The 16112-nt window shown below is 39.9% G+C and overlaps 1 protein-coding gene across 1 annotated transcript in view; it reads right to left on the bottom strand.

Moving 5' to 3' along the window:
- Window positions 1-16112, bottom strand: part of IMPG2 (interphotoreceptor matrix proteoglycan 2) — a 53462-nt gene that overhangs the window by 31713 nt on the left and 5637 nt on the right. The window contains exons 2-4 of the mRNA XM_067002828.1: window positions 9850-10016; window positions 1341-1372; window positions 1178-1201 (exon numbers count right to left, since the gene is read on the bottom strand). Coding sequence (XP_066858929.1) covers window positions 1178-1201; window positions 1341-1372; window positions 9850-10016 — 223 coding nt within the window. The remainder of the gene's footprint in view (window positions 1-1177; window positions 1202-1340; window positions 1373-9849; window positions 10017-16112) is intronic.

Below are 16112 nucleotides of genomic sequence, written 5' to 3'. Positions count from 1 at the left end.
TAAGGAGCTGATCTAGAGAACAACAGATGCTAATGGGAAAGAAATTGTCCCATTAAGTTTACAAGAACAAGATTTTTATTTTTGTTGTTATTTTCTCTTTGAAAATAAAAACGTATAAAAGTTTGGTCAATGTTACATTCTCAGCAGAAAAAGTTCTGTACAGATTTACACTACTCAACTGACCAGTGGGCTTAGGAGAGTCCTCACATCAGAGAAGAGTTCAGCTCAATAGGACAGAGAAAAAAGAATCTTTTAGGCATTGCCTTTGCCCTTACATCTTATGTTATTAATTTTAATTTATAATATTGCGGTTAAAAAAATCATTATAAGAATAATTACTTTGGGATATCAGACTTTTTTTAAGATCTGTTAAGTGACTACCCTTTCCAGTAAATGAATTACTCATTTGTCATAGCTTCACAGGGTCTGTAAAGCAGGGAACTGAAGCTGCTTATTTTTCAGACAAGTTCAGCACTAGGTTGTTTGGGTTTGAATTGCTCTAAAAATAACCAGTTAGATTAAGTTCTGAGAATGAAGTTATAATAATTTGAAACGTTTTTCCTTCCAGTTCAAAAAGACAAAAATAACAGTTCAAGTTCAGGTTTGCTTTGGTAAAAAGAAGTCAAAATTCAGACTAGTTTTTATTTTTATTCCCTTGTTAAAAATGTGAGTAGCCCACACAGACAACTTCCTTGTGTTTTTAGAGCACCTTTCTTGAAAGTTTTCTGAAAAAGCATTTCAGAAACATTCCCTTTTTTTCTTGCTTTTTGTAACGATGACCAGGTCTACCTTTGGGAAAAGTTCACAAGATAACCAGAACACTAACACAATTACTGGGGACACATCTCTTTCCCAAAATAGATTTTCCCCACTAAACCTCTTCAGGTAAATAGCCTGCACACGCACCTGACTGGCAACAAGGTGATGACATACTTAAGCAAAAGTACAAGCCCCAGATTGACTGGGATATTTTCAGCACATCAAGCATGCTAGGACAGCCTGTGAGAAGTTCACACGCAAGAAAGACAGGATTCCTCCAACATACCGAATACTTTTCTATAAGCCCTTGCACAGAGATGAACTTTGTTCATCTTGAGTTCGTTAATCAACTCCAGCTGCAGCAAGAACTGGAGAAAGGACTGATCAAGAGGCTATTTAAAAAGGGAGAATGACTTACCCACATGACCAATCAGTGCAGGAGCTGACAAGAAAGAAGAAATAAATAAATTAAATTAAAAAAAAAAGAGAGAGAGAGAGAGAAAGGGGTTACAAAATGTCACAACTCAACTCTGCTATTATCTCCAGGCAGAATAAAATGCAAAACAAATGTAGATACTCACCCAGCCATTGCTTCCTTTGTGTAGGACAGTTTCTGGAAAATAAACAAACAGACCCTAATTATATTTGAGAATCAAAAAGTGGAAGGAAGTCAAATGCAGTTTCTTTCCTCCTCTGTGCTAGAAGAATGATCTTTTCTTTGTTCTATATTCATTTGTTAGGTTCAAAATTTATTAATTAAGCTTTTGCTGAAAATAAAATGCATTTCCAAAATACAACTGAAACACAGCAACAGATGCTGTAAAAAACGTTAGGTTTGTCAGAAGAAGCACTGCTTTTCTACATTTTCCTGCAGAAACAATGTTCTCTCAACGTAGTGGAGGCTAGGAATGAAAACTTTTTCAGTAAGAGCTCTTAAGAAATACATTATTTCTGCTACTTGTCTATTGATTTAAAACCATCTTTTTCTAAGTACAGTTACAGCTTAAATTAATGTGGTAAAATTAATCTGAACACATTGCTTAGGACTATACAAGTGACAGGGGTGACATTTTTTCATGAATTGGTGTATAAAGGCTAGGGCAGGGCTACACAGTTAACAAATTTTCACCAAAATCCTCATAGCAGTGATGAAATTGGTTCTAGAAAGAGGTCACAGGAGTTTCTGTGGGGTCCCCACAAGAAGTGGAGGAGATCCTGATCATTCTGCAGTGTAATGAGGGCTGATGAAGAGCAATGTTATGTCTTGCTGCTGTTCTAATGTAGACAGAATATAAAATACTTACATGACTGTTGTCCACACAAAATTTCTGTTTCTCACTGCTTTCTGGGGAAAATGGATTGTTTGGTGGTTTATTGGGCTGGCTTTCTTTACACAATCAATGCAGGGCTAATAAAACTACTGGACTTTTGGTATTTTCAAGGAATCCAAGGAAACCATGCTCCGCATGGTGCCTGTGCTCAGCTTCAGTGCACTGGGATATGCAAGGAAAAGAAAAACTGATTCCCTTTCTCCAAGCTTTTGGAAATTTATACACAAGAAGCAAGTCTTTTACTAAAAGGTATTTGTTCATTAAAAAAAGCAGTTTGTAAGTGCTACTGAAAACAAACCCAGTTATTAGGGCCCCCCATTTTTTTAATACCAACAGGTAGTCCGTAGTCAGCAGCTGTGCTCCCTAGGCCAGAAAGGCCACTGACAGCAGAGGTCAGTATAATCCTGATCATTTTGTAGAACAAGAAGGAGACTCCCCAGCAAGGGTTGTAATTGGCCAAAGCTCTGTTGTGGGGTTGTCTGAGGAACTGGTGCCACCCAGCTTTCTCAAGCCCAGGTCCCAGGACCTACCCAATACGTCTTGCTATTGCAAAATCTTCTATCTGATTAATTGTAAGAAGAACTGACCAAACCTTAAATGCCTCATTATTATTTTATAACAGACATGACACATTTTGTCTCCATATCTACATTTTTTAGGCATCAAATTATTCAGTCCTCACCCAGTTTTGTAGTTAACTAGGAAAGCCTAATACTGCATGAATCAAATGACAGCCTCTTCACAACGTGGCTGGATTATCCCTTAATTCACCTCATTCAGGACAGAATATTCACTCCACGCAAAATCACCTCTTTTGTGAAATAAAGTAACTTTGATGGATTACATGCTTTAAATGACTAAATGACCTGTCTTTTCATCATTCTTTCTCAGACAAAATGTCCCACTGGATTTAACAACAGCTTTGAGAAATAACGGTAAAGATTGTCGCCCTTATATTTGCCTGCTACCTATGCTGTGTAGCTTAATGCAAACAACAAAGAAAATGCACGAACTGCAAGTTACAGATGAGTTGACCGATGAAATATCAGACATCCATTAGAACCCATATGCCACTACAAAACTTGCAGAGAGATTATCATCATCTTGCAAATTATGTCACAGGTAAAATCTCAGTTTACAGTAAATTCAAAAGAAAAATACAATTTCAGTACCCACTCTGAAACATAAGATTTTTTGTATAACATTAAATGTATGTTTTTTTATTTTTTTTTTAATTTTTTTTTTTTCAACTGGAAATGTGCAAATGAAAACGAAGCATCCCCTGTGGCTAAACTGGCACAGTCTGCAACATGTTGTAGTGATTGCCTTCCTCTCCCTTGAATCTCTAATTTGCATTCCAGTCTGGGGTGAGGGCAAACACTGATACACTTGAATTTTAAGGCAAATAGGCACCTTTTCCCTCTAATTAGAAGCCAAGAGCTCTAGAGTTCTAGTTTGGGCTTGGTTTCTCACTTAGTACAGAAGAGCCTTTGCCAAATGACCTCGCCTCTCTGACTCAGTTCCATCATTTGCAAGATGGAGTTACAAACATGCTCCTACCTACCGCGAAAGGATCTGTAGGGATTAATTAACATCTCTAACCTTCGAATACTTGAAGTCATCTATAAATAGTTCCACATAGCAGCGGTAGCCACACCACAGCTTGAAGGCTTGGCTTTTACTCAGTGAAGCTGCCTCTGGCAGATGCTTTGCATAAAATCAGTTCTCCTGAGACACTCATAACACAATCATACCAATTCTTCTAAAGCTGGAAGCTGAGTTTTGTGTCAGTTGCACTAGTGCTTACCCTTCTCAACACACTGCAGTTAGTTTTATTTAATGCAAAACTATCACAAAATTATTTAGAGTCCATACCGTTAAATAGAGACTAGCACAAACTCACATGCAGTACTGACCAGATGGATGAGATTCTCTTATGAACCTGCAGAAAAGCAGTTGTATCAGAGACTCTTGCCTGATCATAAGAGACAAACCTTATGCACAGGAGACAAAATATCTTTCTTGGAGGCAATTCCAGGCAGGAGAAAAGGGTGGAGGAAATGTCAAGGAGATCTTCAATAATCTCATATTAATTTAATCCCATCTATGCAGGATTGTACCAAGCATGTTTGATTTAACCCACCTGTACACATCATTTGCCACAGGAACGTCATACCAAGAAATGATTCTTTCTTTGCCTGCCCTGGTTCCCCCCACAGCGTGCTGCAGAATCACGCTCTCACAGAGGCAAGGCCAAGGCATTAGTCGAGGATTCAAGGAGGTAGATAAAGTCCAGAACTGAAGCTGGTGTGAAAGACCAGAATGGATAGCAGTACTCTGTTATCTGTCAGACGCAGTCCTGACAGATAACGTGAAAATGTTGTCTACAGTGAGCAAAAGCAGAGAGAGCTGGAAAGCCTTAGTGAAATAGTTTTAGCCACATCCAACTTGAAGTGAAAGCTAGAGATCCATGGTAAGGTGTCAGGAGCTAGCTAAAGGTCCAGTCTGTCCAGGAGGAATCAACTGCACAGCAGAGGTGAACTCCCAGCATAGAAATGATTTCTCAGTGTGTCTTCGGCAATGCTATCTAGAAACAGGATGCAAAACAGGGAAAACAGCAACTCCAGATTTGCCAAGGAAAGGTGCTGATCAGACAAGGGTGATGAGGATGAAGTATTGTTTTTGAGCTTTGCATGCAAAGAGATAAGCATAGGCCTCACGGCTGACAGTTTCTGAACTGTGTCAGCAGTCAAGGGAGACTGAACAGCAAGATTTATGCTGGAACTAGACGAGAGTGACCACAGAGAGAACTTACACCGAAAGAGTTTTTACTACAGAAAGAGTTTAAGAGATGAAAAGGAGATGAGGCAAGATTCGCAGAAAGAACTGGGGTTTATAAATTTGCATGTGTGGGAAGTTTTGTGTTTTGTTGTCATTGTTTTATTTTAAAGTTAGAGAAGCTTACATCTTGCAATGCAAGAAGAGCCAAAGTCAATAGGAGAACAGGAGAACAATAAGTGTGGGGATAAGAAAGAAGGTGAAGGAAATATGAAAGAATGACTCAAAGGAGTGCGATGGAGGAAAATTTTTTGTATCCTTAAGCAGGCAGGGAGAGAGGAAGGGAGGGTGTTGAAAGAACAGCAGAGATCTGCTTTACTTTCAGATTTAGAAGAACCTGGAAATATGCTACATAAAGAAAAAAATATTATGGTATCTCAGTCAGTGATCAAAAAGATCCTGGAAACTAATGAAAACATTCGATTAAACAGTAAAAGACACATGGTTAGCAAGGAGGATCAGGCAGAACAGAACAGGCAGAGGAGAGAGAGCAGAAGAGGTCTTTCTGCCTCACAGGAACCTTAGGAAGACAAAACCACCTACTGCGTGAGAAGGTCAGAAACTACAGCACTGGGAGACAGCAGTTAAAAATGACTCAGATCAATGGGGTGCTGCCTCCTGTCTTTGAACACAACTCAGAATCCAGGCAGGATCAGATGCCGTTGCTACATGCCCATTTCAGCATGCTAAATGTGTTTTGCTGTGGTATCCTGGAGCATTTAGTCTGTGCTCCAAACACAGACTGAAATATACAGAGCTGCTGATAGACTGAAACGTACAAATGTACTGCTGAGTCAACACAACTGCAGTTTTTGTTTCCTGGCCCAGGAGCTTTCTGAGCTGACCTTTAGTAGCTAAGTGCCTCCCATCACTGCTTAGGGGATTCTTTGCTTTCCCGTCTGCCTTTTGGCTTTCAGACAAAGCTGTTTTACAAACTCCACTCTCTGTAAATGCTAGAAGAAAACAGAAGAAAAAAACCACCAGTTTGGTGTTTTGCTCAACCCTAACACCTTACAGACAAAGAAGTTTGTGTTGTTCTGCTGAGCATCTTGTCTGTGAAGACAGGGCACTGGTGGAGCCTAGCTTGGGAGCTCACCGCACACGCAGGCCACCTCAACTGCACTCCTGGTGAGCAGGTGCCAGCAGTTAAAAGGCACAGCAGAAGCACCAACAACTGGCTCACCCTTAATCCTGTTTACTATAATAGGCTGCATATGAAAATTCAGACCCCCATTTTCCTTCCATGAGAAAGGTTGCACAGAATTAAAGAAAAACTTTACAAAGAAATAGACAGGGAGGCCAATTCTTACAGCTAAAAGTCTTTCCTTGGAGAATCCCCAGAACACACAAATTCCTCCCTAAAGAACAAGGAAGAGAGGTGTCAAAACAGTTCCCCCAGCTATTCCAGAACTGTTGCATTATTTCTGTAATTTATAAAGCCAAAAAATGTGCCCCGCACCTACATGGGTACCCAATGAAGAGATATCATAGCCCAGCTTTAGACATTCCTATGAATGTCTATTTCTCACAGATTTCTCATTTGGCTGCAGTGCTGCCATCTCACAGCAAAAAGCACATGGCTCTTGGGAAATCCGTAGATACTTCTGCTTGCTTTTCTCCCCTCTGAGATCTTTCAAAAACTATTTAAGCTTTTTTTATTAAAGAGTAGCAGAAGTGCTGCCTTCTGAGACACACCTCCCTTACCATAGAAACCACCTGATGACTGATGAGCATATCCAGTTACATAAGCCTTCACCTCCACCAAATTAGTCAAGCTTCTTTGACTATTAGAGATTGAACATTTTCCTGAAAAAAAAAAAAAAAAAAGCATGTGACCTGGGACCAGAGCTGCTCTGAGAGTTTGAAATGGAGTTCAGGCTGATAGCAGTAAGAATGTGCACCAAAAGTAAGAGAAATAGAATTGTTCTTTACTTGAACTAACCCACACTGCAGAGGACATTGCAATAGCTACAGGTGTAATTACCAGGGATTCGAGGAAAAGGTAAAAAATAAAACCACAAAGGAAGGCTAACAAAGTGTCATTTAATTGCACCACTCAACACAGAAAGTCTTCACCACAACAAAGTTACCATGAAAGCAATCATTTTGCTGAAAGCAAAATTTTTGCTTTATTGAAAGCAAAATCCATTGATTTTTTTTTTGCCTAATTTTCAGATATGTTGAACTCATTTTGAGAGGGAAAATTCATGGTACGCAGCACTTCTGAAAACTGATCTTCTTGTTACTATCTACCAAAAAGCATTACAGAAAGACACTCTAGAATAAAACTGCCAGAAACTGCCAACACACAGAATTCAAAAAAGGTTGCTGTGGCAGTAGCCAGTATATAACACCAAAAAAAAAAAAAAAAAAAAGGCAGAAATACTTTGATCAATTGCAGGCTTTAAACTAAACTGACCACGGATGATTCACAAGACAAAAGAGCAAAGGAAGATTAGAAACCAGTATTATTTAATGAAGCACCTAATGGCCAGATGAAGAATTCAGCAGGCTGAAGTGCCACCAACCACGTATGCTGCTTTTCTACAGTGCAATGCTGAAATGATTCTTCCTTTCAAGCAACTGAACTAGTGGACTATTCACATACATCATGTTACAGGGTACTGTGCATGCTGTGAAATGATGGCAGCCCTTAGGTGAGAAGTGCTTGGTGCTTTGTAAAATCAAGCCTAAGGAATGAAAAAACATATTTGGCAACAGCTGACTAAGCAAATGAATGAACATGCTGTAATGAAAGGATAAAAATTCCCACAAATAAGGCAAAGGCTTGGCCATGTAACGTGGTCAACTCTGCTGGTGAAAGTGGCAAGAACAGGATAGGACACAGGGCTTTAGAAAGCGCACCTGGTCCCACAGGCTGAGCTGCGCCCCAGCTCTTAGCAACGCATTAAACTGGAGCAAGCAACTAGCAGGAGGAAGGATATTCTTAAAAGCAAGTCATAAGCGCTTTGGACTTAATATTCTGTTTGGACTGAATATTCTCAGAGCTGCTTTGAAGAGGTTTCCACACACTGACAAGCATGTTGTGCATAAGTGCCTATGAGAAAGAGTGACTCAGAACTACAGAGAGAAATTAAATCCACACTCTGACCTATATATTAAAAAATATACTATGAGACCTTTTGAAGCCGGCTGATCTGGGATGGAATGGAGCACCCTCACCTTCAATCTGGCTCAAATTTAAATTGAGTGAAGGTGGTTGTTTTGTTTGGTTGGTTGGTTTTGGTTTTTGTTTGTTTTCAAAAAAAGTCGCCTGGTAGATTTGTGACATTCTGTGTGAAACACACTGGTGACAGCGTTAAACACCCGTTCACACAGACTAGCATCCCATTAGATCAGCCCATATAACAGTCACCTTTCACCAACTATGCTGAAATCAAATAGGAGGATGAGCAGACTTTTTCCATAATATTGCAAACCAGAAGGGAATATGTCCATCCACAGGAGAAAGGAAACCTAAATTACACTGAAATACCTGAATAAATCATCAAATACAGACCACTTCTATCTGTTTCCCACCATAACATTGGGCGATACCCAAATAGGTAAAGCAGGAGCAGAAAATTATATGCATCATCCTAATTTCTTTTAGTAAGTTCCCACTATAGATCACCTGTTTACCAAAATCTTACATAAAGCAATGATACACTTACTATGCACATAAAAAGTTCACATGAATTTTGTGTGTCTCAATCTTTTTGCAGTCTTCTAAGGACAGCAGTACCATAAGACATCACAGAAGCAAACTTTGGCTAGCATCAACCTGTGAAGACTAGTAAGCAGGCTCAGAAAAAAATCTCTTCCCATTAACCACAGCAGTTTTCATACTCACATCCTCAGTGCTCATTCCTAGCACAAGAGTCCACAAAAAAGCAGAAAGGAAAATGTCAGCACATCCATACTAGCAGAACATTACTGATTCTATAGGATCATACATTTAAGAGTTCTCATGACTTTCATAAAACTACTCATTCATTAGGTTACAAATATAGGAGAAATTGTAATTTTAAAGAAGATCCATAAACCACCATACACTTCAAGACAGCCTTTTAACCAAAGAAATTAAGATATCTACTTTATCTTAGATGTGTACAAAACTAAGTGTTTAATTTTGTAGTAAGGACTTAACTTTAAAATTTAATTAATTTTAATTCACACAAACTCCTTAATAGACATCTTCATATTTCATTTGAGATAGGATTCTTTAGTTTAGCTTAATGCTCCTTTTATTTTCTTTAATCTAAAATAAGCTTGCTTCAACTGAAAAAACAGAATACACCAAGATATCAAGCAATTTATTAAATTCTTTTACACTTGTGCTCTGTTTTTAATCTCTGCAGCTTCCCATGGTGACAATGTTATTCATTGCCTTCATGGGACATCAGAGTTTTTTGTATGTGTAGCCACAGTCAGGCTGCAGTGCACAGACATCACAAACCTACAGCAACATACAACATCAAACAAATAATTTCACCATACATCTCAACAGCATCAGAAATTTAGCCCAGAACCTCTAGCTTCGAAGCACCACTTGAGCTGAAGGCATCCTCGTGTGCAGTTCACAGCAGGGAGCCTGCTACATGCTGCAGAGGGCAACGTGCCACAGCCTGCCTGAGGTCGTGCTGCCTTTTCAGACAAGGATCTGGACATCCTCTGCTTGTAAGAAACACCTATTGAAAGCAATGTTCTCTGCATTATTGTTGCTTTTCCACCAATCAGATCAGCTACAGCTTTGTGTTTGGAACTGATCTCTGAACTACGGACCCAAAAGATGGGAATATTTATGCCTGTATATTTCAGGTGCTCCACACATTGCTGCCTGCCGTAAGCCAAGCAGCTTTGCGCAATGGGACAGCATGCCCTTGCTCATGAGAAAATGCCAATGTGGCGCTGCACCTACCTTCACAATCAGACTTCGGTGCTCCTCAGACTGACTGAAGTTCCTGCCCATTTCAAAGATGCTCATCGTTCCTTCCTCACAGAGGCTCATCCAGGTGTGATACTCTTCACGCTCTGGCAGTCTATCCCAGAACGTCTTGAAGACCTCCCAGACTGTTTCCTGACACACTGAAGGCACAAGAAAGGTCCAGTGTTAGTACAACAGGAGTGCTTCTGTGGCACAGGAGGTCAGGATAATATGGTCCAAATGCTGTATGCTTTTCAGTACATTACTATATAGAATACAGTGACTATATAAATGACTTGTAAACGTGTAAGACATTAAATGCATCAACAATGATCTGGTGGATCTTCCACACTCATATTACTTCCCTCCCTGATTTTTTTTACTGAAGTAGTTATTTCATTAAAGAAAAAGAGAAGTGAGCAAGAAGGAGCACTTGCCTCCTGACAACCATCAAGAACAGCAGTAGTTTGACTGAGTGAAACTGCCTTTGATCAATGAGGCAAATATTTAGAAAATTCAGAAATCCAAAATAGTAAGGCAAACATCCTCTTGGAAAGTAGAGCTGGATCTTAATTTGTAAAAGTGGTAGTTGCACTCAAAGCTTTAGAAGCTCAGTCAGTAACAATTCCTTTGGTCTCAACTTCACATAGAATTTAAGATAAATTTCAGAAAAAAAAAAAACATAATTGCATTAATCGTTGAAAAATAAGGCATTATGATGACAAAACAATGTAATATGCTAAACTATAAGTCAATCTCTAACCCTATTGCATATATGCACTGAGAAAGAACTGGGTATCTGTGGCTGAACAGACAGTCTGTGAATTAAGGGTTAAATTATCTTGTATGCCAGCTGCTTTAATCTCCCTCTCTTGAATGTGCTCTTCATCAATCAGAGCACCTGGTCACATACCACTTGCTTAAGCAAAAACCTCTCCCTGACCCAGGATAATTGGGAGAGATGAAGATTTATAGGATTTTCCTTGTGTCCTGGAAGAGAACAACGTTAAAAGGAGAAAAACTCTACAAATCACTTGCAGCAGACACCAGCTTGGAGTAACAGCAGACAAACCTGCTTTTCAGCCTTAATCTGATTTCACTAGTTATATATATACAGTTTGGCAGAGGAGCACTTTGCATTAGGAGAAAGTCTTGACATCATAAGCAAGACCCTAGAGGACAGTGACTGCGAATCTATATTCGGAAAGTCATTCTCGTCAATCAGCTTAAAAATATGCTCCAGGCTGCCAAAAGCAGTACCTTACTACTATTTCTTCTTGGTACTCTGTATGCTGAATTCCAAACTGGATTAAATGTACTTGTGTAAAATTTAACAGACAGATCACATGGAAACATCCCTTCCTTCAACCACGAGAGGGACATTTTTCTTACATCCAATGATTTTATAAGTAACAACCTTAAGGAACTGTTTCATGTGTGCTAACACCCCTTAAAGCTTCACTGATTCTGGTGCTGTATGGCACCATGCAAAAAAAGCTCTTCTCTCCATTCCAAATTTCAGTTTATCAGAGCCGTTAAGACCATTTCTCCACTGCAGAACTCTACAGATATATAATTCTCTCTTATTTCCATACCCCTGAGCACATTCCTGACAGCTTTTCTACATGGAGATTAGCCTTGCAGCTCCTTGACATGAATGAATGAAGAAGAATACGGCCTTCAGACTGCATAATTACCTTTCTGTAATGTACTACTGCCCTAGCACCCCTCCAGCTTCCAGGTAGCTAGCTTTATCTGTTAGGCACAGTAATTGCGTAAGGAGTATTGGAGATACTTTCAACCAGTTTTGCTTATGCATCTTTATTAACCAGAAATAAATACCAAGTGTATAAGCATCTGTGTACCCTCTCACATCCCCCCTCAAGCTGTACCGGCTGCCTCAGCAACTGAGGAAGCAAAGGCCATGTTTCCGTACAAGTTTCCACAGACCTCAAGCAATGAACCCATAATCCTGCTCAGGGATTTCTGGATCCTGCTGTAGTATTAATAAGCTCCCTGAAGCAGAAGGACATCTGTAGTATCCCCTCTCTCCTAAGAGCTCGGTGTCCAGGAAAAGACAGAAGGCTAGTTTCAAATCCAGAAGCCTATATAACAGGTGATACCACCCTCTCTAATTTCTTTGTGGGGAACTTGTGCCCTGCATGCTGACTAATGAACTATTACTCCAGGTGCAATGCTGTACAGCAACAACCCTGAAATGAGATTATTCCCTGTGGCTGGGATAAGTCTTCAGCACACTATCAGCGAGAGACGAAGCCATGGCAATGCCTTGTGAATAAACTGCAGTGGCACTGTCTAACCCTACAGTTTTCAAACTGCAGTAGGAAAAGTACTGCTTTTCCAGTCACAAGTAATAGTTGGCAGTAATAGTTTTCCTTAATGCTCTTAAATAAATTTAATTTCTCTTTTTTTTTTTCTTTTTTTTTTAGTGGATGTGATGAGACAGTACCTTGCCTGAATACAGGCTACTGCTATATGAACAGTTGCCCCAATCAGCTCCCAATAGATTAAGGATTTGTTGTGTGTCCATTTGCCTGGAATTAGACACTCCACTCAATTCCAATCCCAAAGACTTCTTTGACATCTGTGGGCTCCGAGCCCATTAATCAGATCTAAGCTGTTGGCATAGGGTCATATTTTTAGGGGAAGGATGAAAGGGGGATGCAGATAAGGGGTCCTCTCTGGCCTTTGTCCTGTCTCGGTGTTTCCACTGCAGCAAACAATAACACACCAGACCACAAGGTGACACCTGAGCTGCTTGTCACACAGTCATGCTGCAGCCTTGCTGACATGCAGTTCATTTTGTCATTGCCCTGTTTATTCCAGCTGGCAAGGCTGTAGAGCAGGGGACTACTTTGCAGGAAAAGTTTGGGTTGCATCGAGCTCAACCCAAGAACCATTCCCAAGCAGGCTTACCTATATGGTGTTCAAGAGTAAACCCATAGCCTGGCTGAGGAAAGGAACAATTTTTTTCAGTCTTTCTTTCTCATATACCTTGCCCATGTTTTGTAGTTAGATGAGAGTTTCCACTCCAAGCACAGAAAAAGAACAGTGCAGTTTCTTCAGTGGGGCCCAAATCATGCTCATATAAAGAAACAAACAGACACGATTCTATCTCCCATCTCTCCTTCAGGTATGTCAAAGAGGGAGCCAGTTCTTATCATGGCATAACTGATGTGGCCACCCAGTGAACTGAAGAGACATCAGCTTCACGCTGTGTTCAGTTCCACAATAAAAGTTTATATCTTTCTTTCCACTTAAATCCAGAGCCCACCCCCATGGCGGGTGTTGAACTATTTGCTGGCCAGGGAGGTTTATTCAACCTTTCTTATCAACAAATTCCTAAGCACTCCCACAAAAGAAAAACATGTTCTTCATAAGTACATTATAAGCATGCTGAGACTATGTAGACTAAGCTTGGAGCCATAAAATTGTAAACAAAGTTTAAGAGACTCCAGTAGAAGCTTCATCAAATAACTATATTTTACTGTATAAAAAAAATTCATCATTTCGTTCACTTCTCTGACCTTCCAGCAACTTGCCATTACCTGTGTCACATATACTATCTATATATTCTGACAGAAAATGAAGCAACTTTTAACTAATATTTAAAATAACAACTCCGTCAAGCCAAAACAGAAAATAAAAGAAAATGAGCATCTAGGAAAAACAGATTTACCAGTACGCTTTTTGACTTGCAATGTAAATTTGAATTTAAAATGTAAAATTTTTAAAGGAGACAGAGAATGGAAAAATAATACAGCACCAGAGCTTACAATGAATAGACAGAAAACCAACAGCTCATAATTATGACTGAAGTTGCTTGCTTAATATGATACACTGTGTTAACATTCTGCAACTATTAAGCAAAATAATAATAATAAAAAAAAAAAAAGCCTATTGTACAGACCTAGATTTTCCCAGGAATTAGGTTTTGAAGACTAGGTGCAAAACCCTTGAAAACAAACCAGCCAGCCCTGCCAGGATAACAGAGGAACAGCTGAGCAGACCCAGCACTTCAACAGCAGACTCAGGGCAGACTGAGAGCATGGGAGAAGCGCTTGTTTTTACTGCTAGATCTCACTTAAAACTTTCTCTGGTCTGCTACAGGGCTAGCCACAGTCACAGACTACGTGGGACAGCAGCAGCAACATCAGGCCCTGGAGGAGACAGGATTTGCGATCAGGCCTCTAATCCAGGCAAACGATACTGATTAAATCATCATCAAATCGAGATCAATCTTTTAAGGCAGTGAGCTTAGAGCCTTGAAGTTCCACGTGGGTGGGAAGGTAAGCTCCTCTACAAAATGACTTCCTGCATCCCATGGCCACAGTAATAAATAACTTGTATTTTAGTGTTACCTGATTGCTTGGCTACTTTACAATTTTCCTCTGAAGAATCCAACTATTACAAAAATTAGGTTTAGGAGATACAGAGAAATTCTCCCTGCTATAGAGATGTGATTATCCTGGCCTACAGGAAAGTAAGCAGGTACACAGATGACGTGTGACCGACCGAGATGACAAACTGGAATTCAACCCACGAACAGAAAACAGATGGCTTGTTCTGCAATTCTTCCCTGGTGTACATTTTGCATACATGTGGTACAATTCCTCAGAAATTAGAAGTCACTTAACTTATCACTGAAATGCAATCATCTTCAAGGTGAGAGAGATAGCCAAGGCAGGAAAAATGGAAAGAACAGCACGTTTGGCCCATGCCCTTGTGCAAACTTCCACAAAGTGTCATAGGCACCTGACGTAGGCAAGGTCTTCATTCTTAAAGAACAGGTTTCAGGTAACACGTTTCAATGGCTGCCTCAGAAAGCCAGACACGTAATAAGACCATGTGAGTGTCAGCATATCTCCTTCTGAAAGCCAAAAAGTCCAGCCCTTGGAGCTTATCTGCTTCAAATGTAGTGTTTACACTCAAGTGAAAACTTACAAATGGTAAAGAATAATATTCTGAAAAGCTAAAGTCAAATTGTTTCAGCCAGAAAGAAAATCCACATAGGCAGGCTCTTTTCAGTCCTACAAATACGTACAAAGGGGTGAAAAAAAAACTTATTTGAAGTTTCCTTTCCTAAAGACATTATTATTCTTTTCAAAGTCTCCAGGTAAGATCTGTGATGAGATGATCTCCTTCTGTCTGAAATTCTCCTGTATGGCTACCTCGTATGCACCTGGGCAGGATGCAGCGTCGCTCTGGCGCTAGCTTTACCATCCAGGATGCATTTATCTCTCTCAAATGAGAAACAATTAGCCTATTACATCTCAGCCCGTGCTCAGGGATTTCTGAGGTTAATAGGAGGGGCAGCACATGACAGCACTGGGCACCTCGTGGGGGGTAGGGTGGCTTTCTGGCCATTTGTGTAAGTGGGGACTGCTGGAGTTTAATCCCAGTTAAATCCCATTAGTGCGTCTTAAGAGTTGAGTTGTGTACAGCGGCTAGGAGCACTGAATCAGGCAGAATATTCTATTTTGAGGCAACATGAGGACAATTCCTTCTCCTCTCTAACAACGTCTCCACAACTGAGTGGCCTAAAGGCATTGGGTTTTGAAGACTATGGGGACAGGGAGACTGAAGACATCTCCAGAGAGATCTTCCTTGCAAAGATTTCACTAGGACTTGCTAAACAAATTAATAAAGACGTATGCAGAGCAATCACCTCATCTACTGGTGAAATGCTGCTGTGTACGGGCTATAACACAGCAGACCTTAAACAACACTTGTAGCAATCCAGGATTTTAAATGAAAAGAGTTGAATGTCGATTAGCTAATCCACATGAAAGATTCTTTCCTTGAATGCTGACATACTAAACTCTAGCACAAACTATTCTCACTGGTAATATTTCATTAACTACAAAGGATTCTCTTTCATGAGAAAAGTCAAGATTTTTAGACGCAGAGCTGACATCTAATAATTCAAATGTAGAGGGAGACAGAACCAGAGTTTTTACAAATAAACTTCAGAAATTTATCAGCTGAGTATGAGCTATGCATAACATGTGCCAGGGGAGAGGAGAAAAGAAGCAGAAAAGGCTCACACAGCCAGACTTTTTGATTTATTGCATGCTGCTCTGGCCATGTAGTCTTTATGAATTTTGACTCTTTCATCATTATTCAGTACGATTTGAATAATTTGTAATGTGTAAGGTTTCAGCATCAGATTGAAACTTCTCTCTCAACTCTGTCCATGTGCAGAACATAACATTGTTTCTACTGCTTCAGTAAAT

This window comes from Anser cygnoides, chromosome 1, assembly GCF_040182565.1.
Source record: "Anser cygnoides isolate HZ-2024a breed goose chromosome 1, Taihu_goose_T2T_genome, whole genome shotgun sequence".
Taxonomy (NCBI): domain Eukaryota; kingdom Metazoa; phylum Chordata; class Aves; order Anseriformes; family Anatidae; genus Anser; species Anser cygnoides.
The sequence above is the reverse complement of the archived record's forward strand: the minus strand, read 5'-3'. Positions and strand labels throughout refer to the sequence as shown.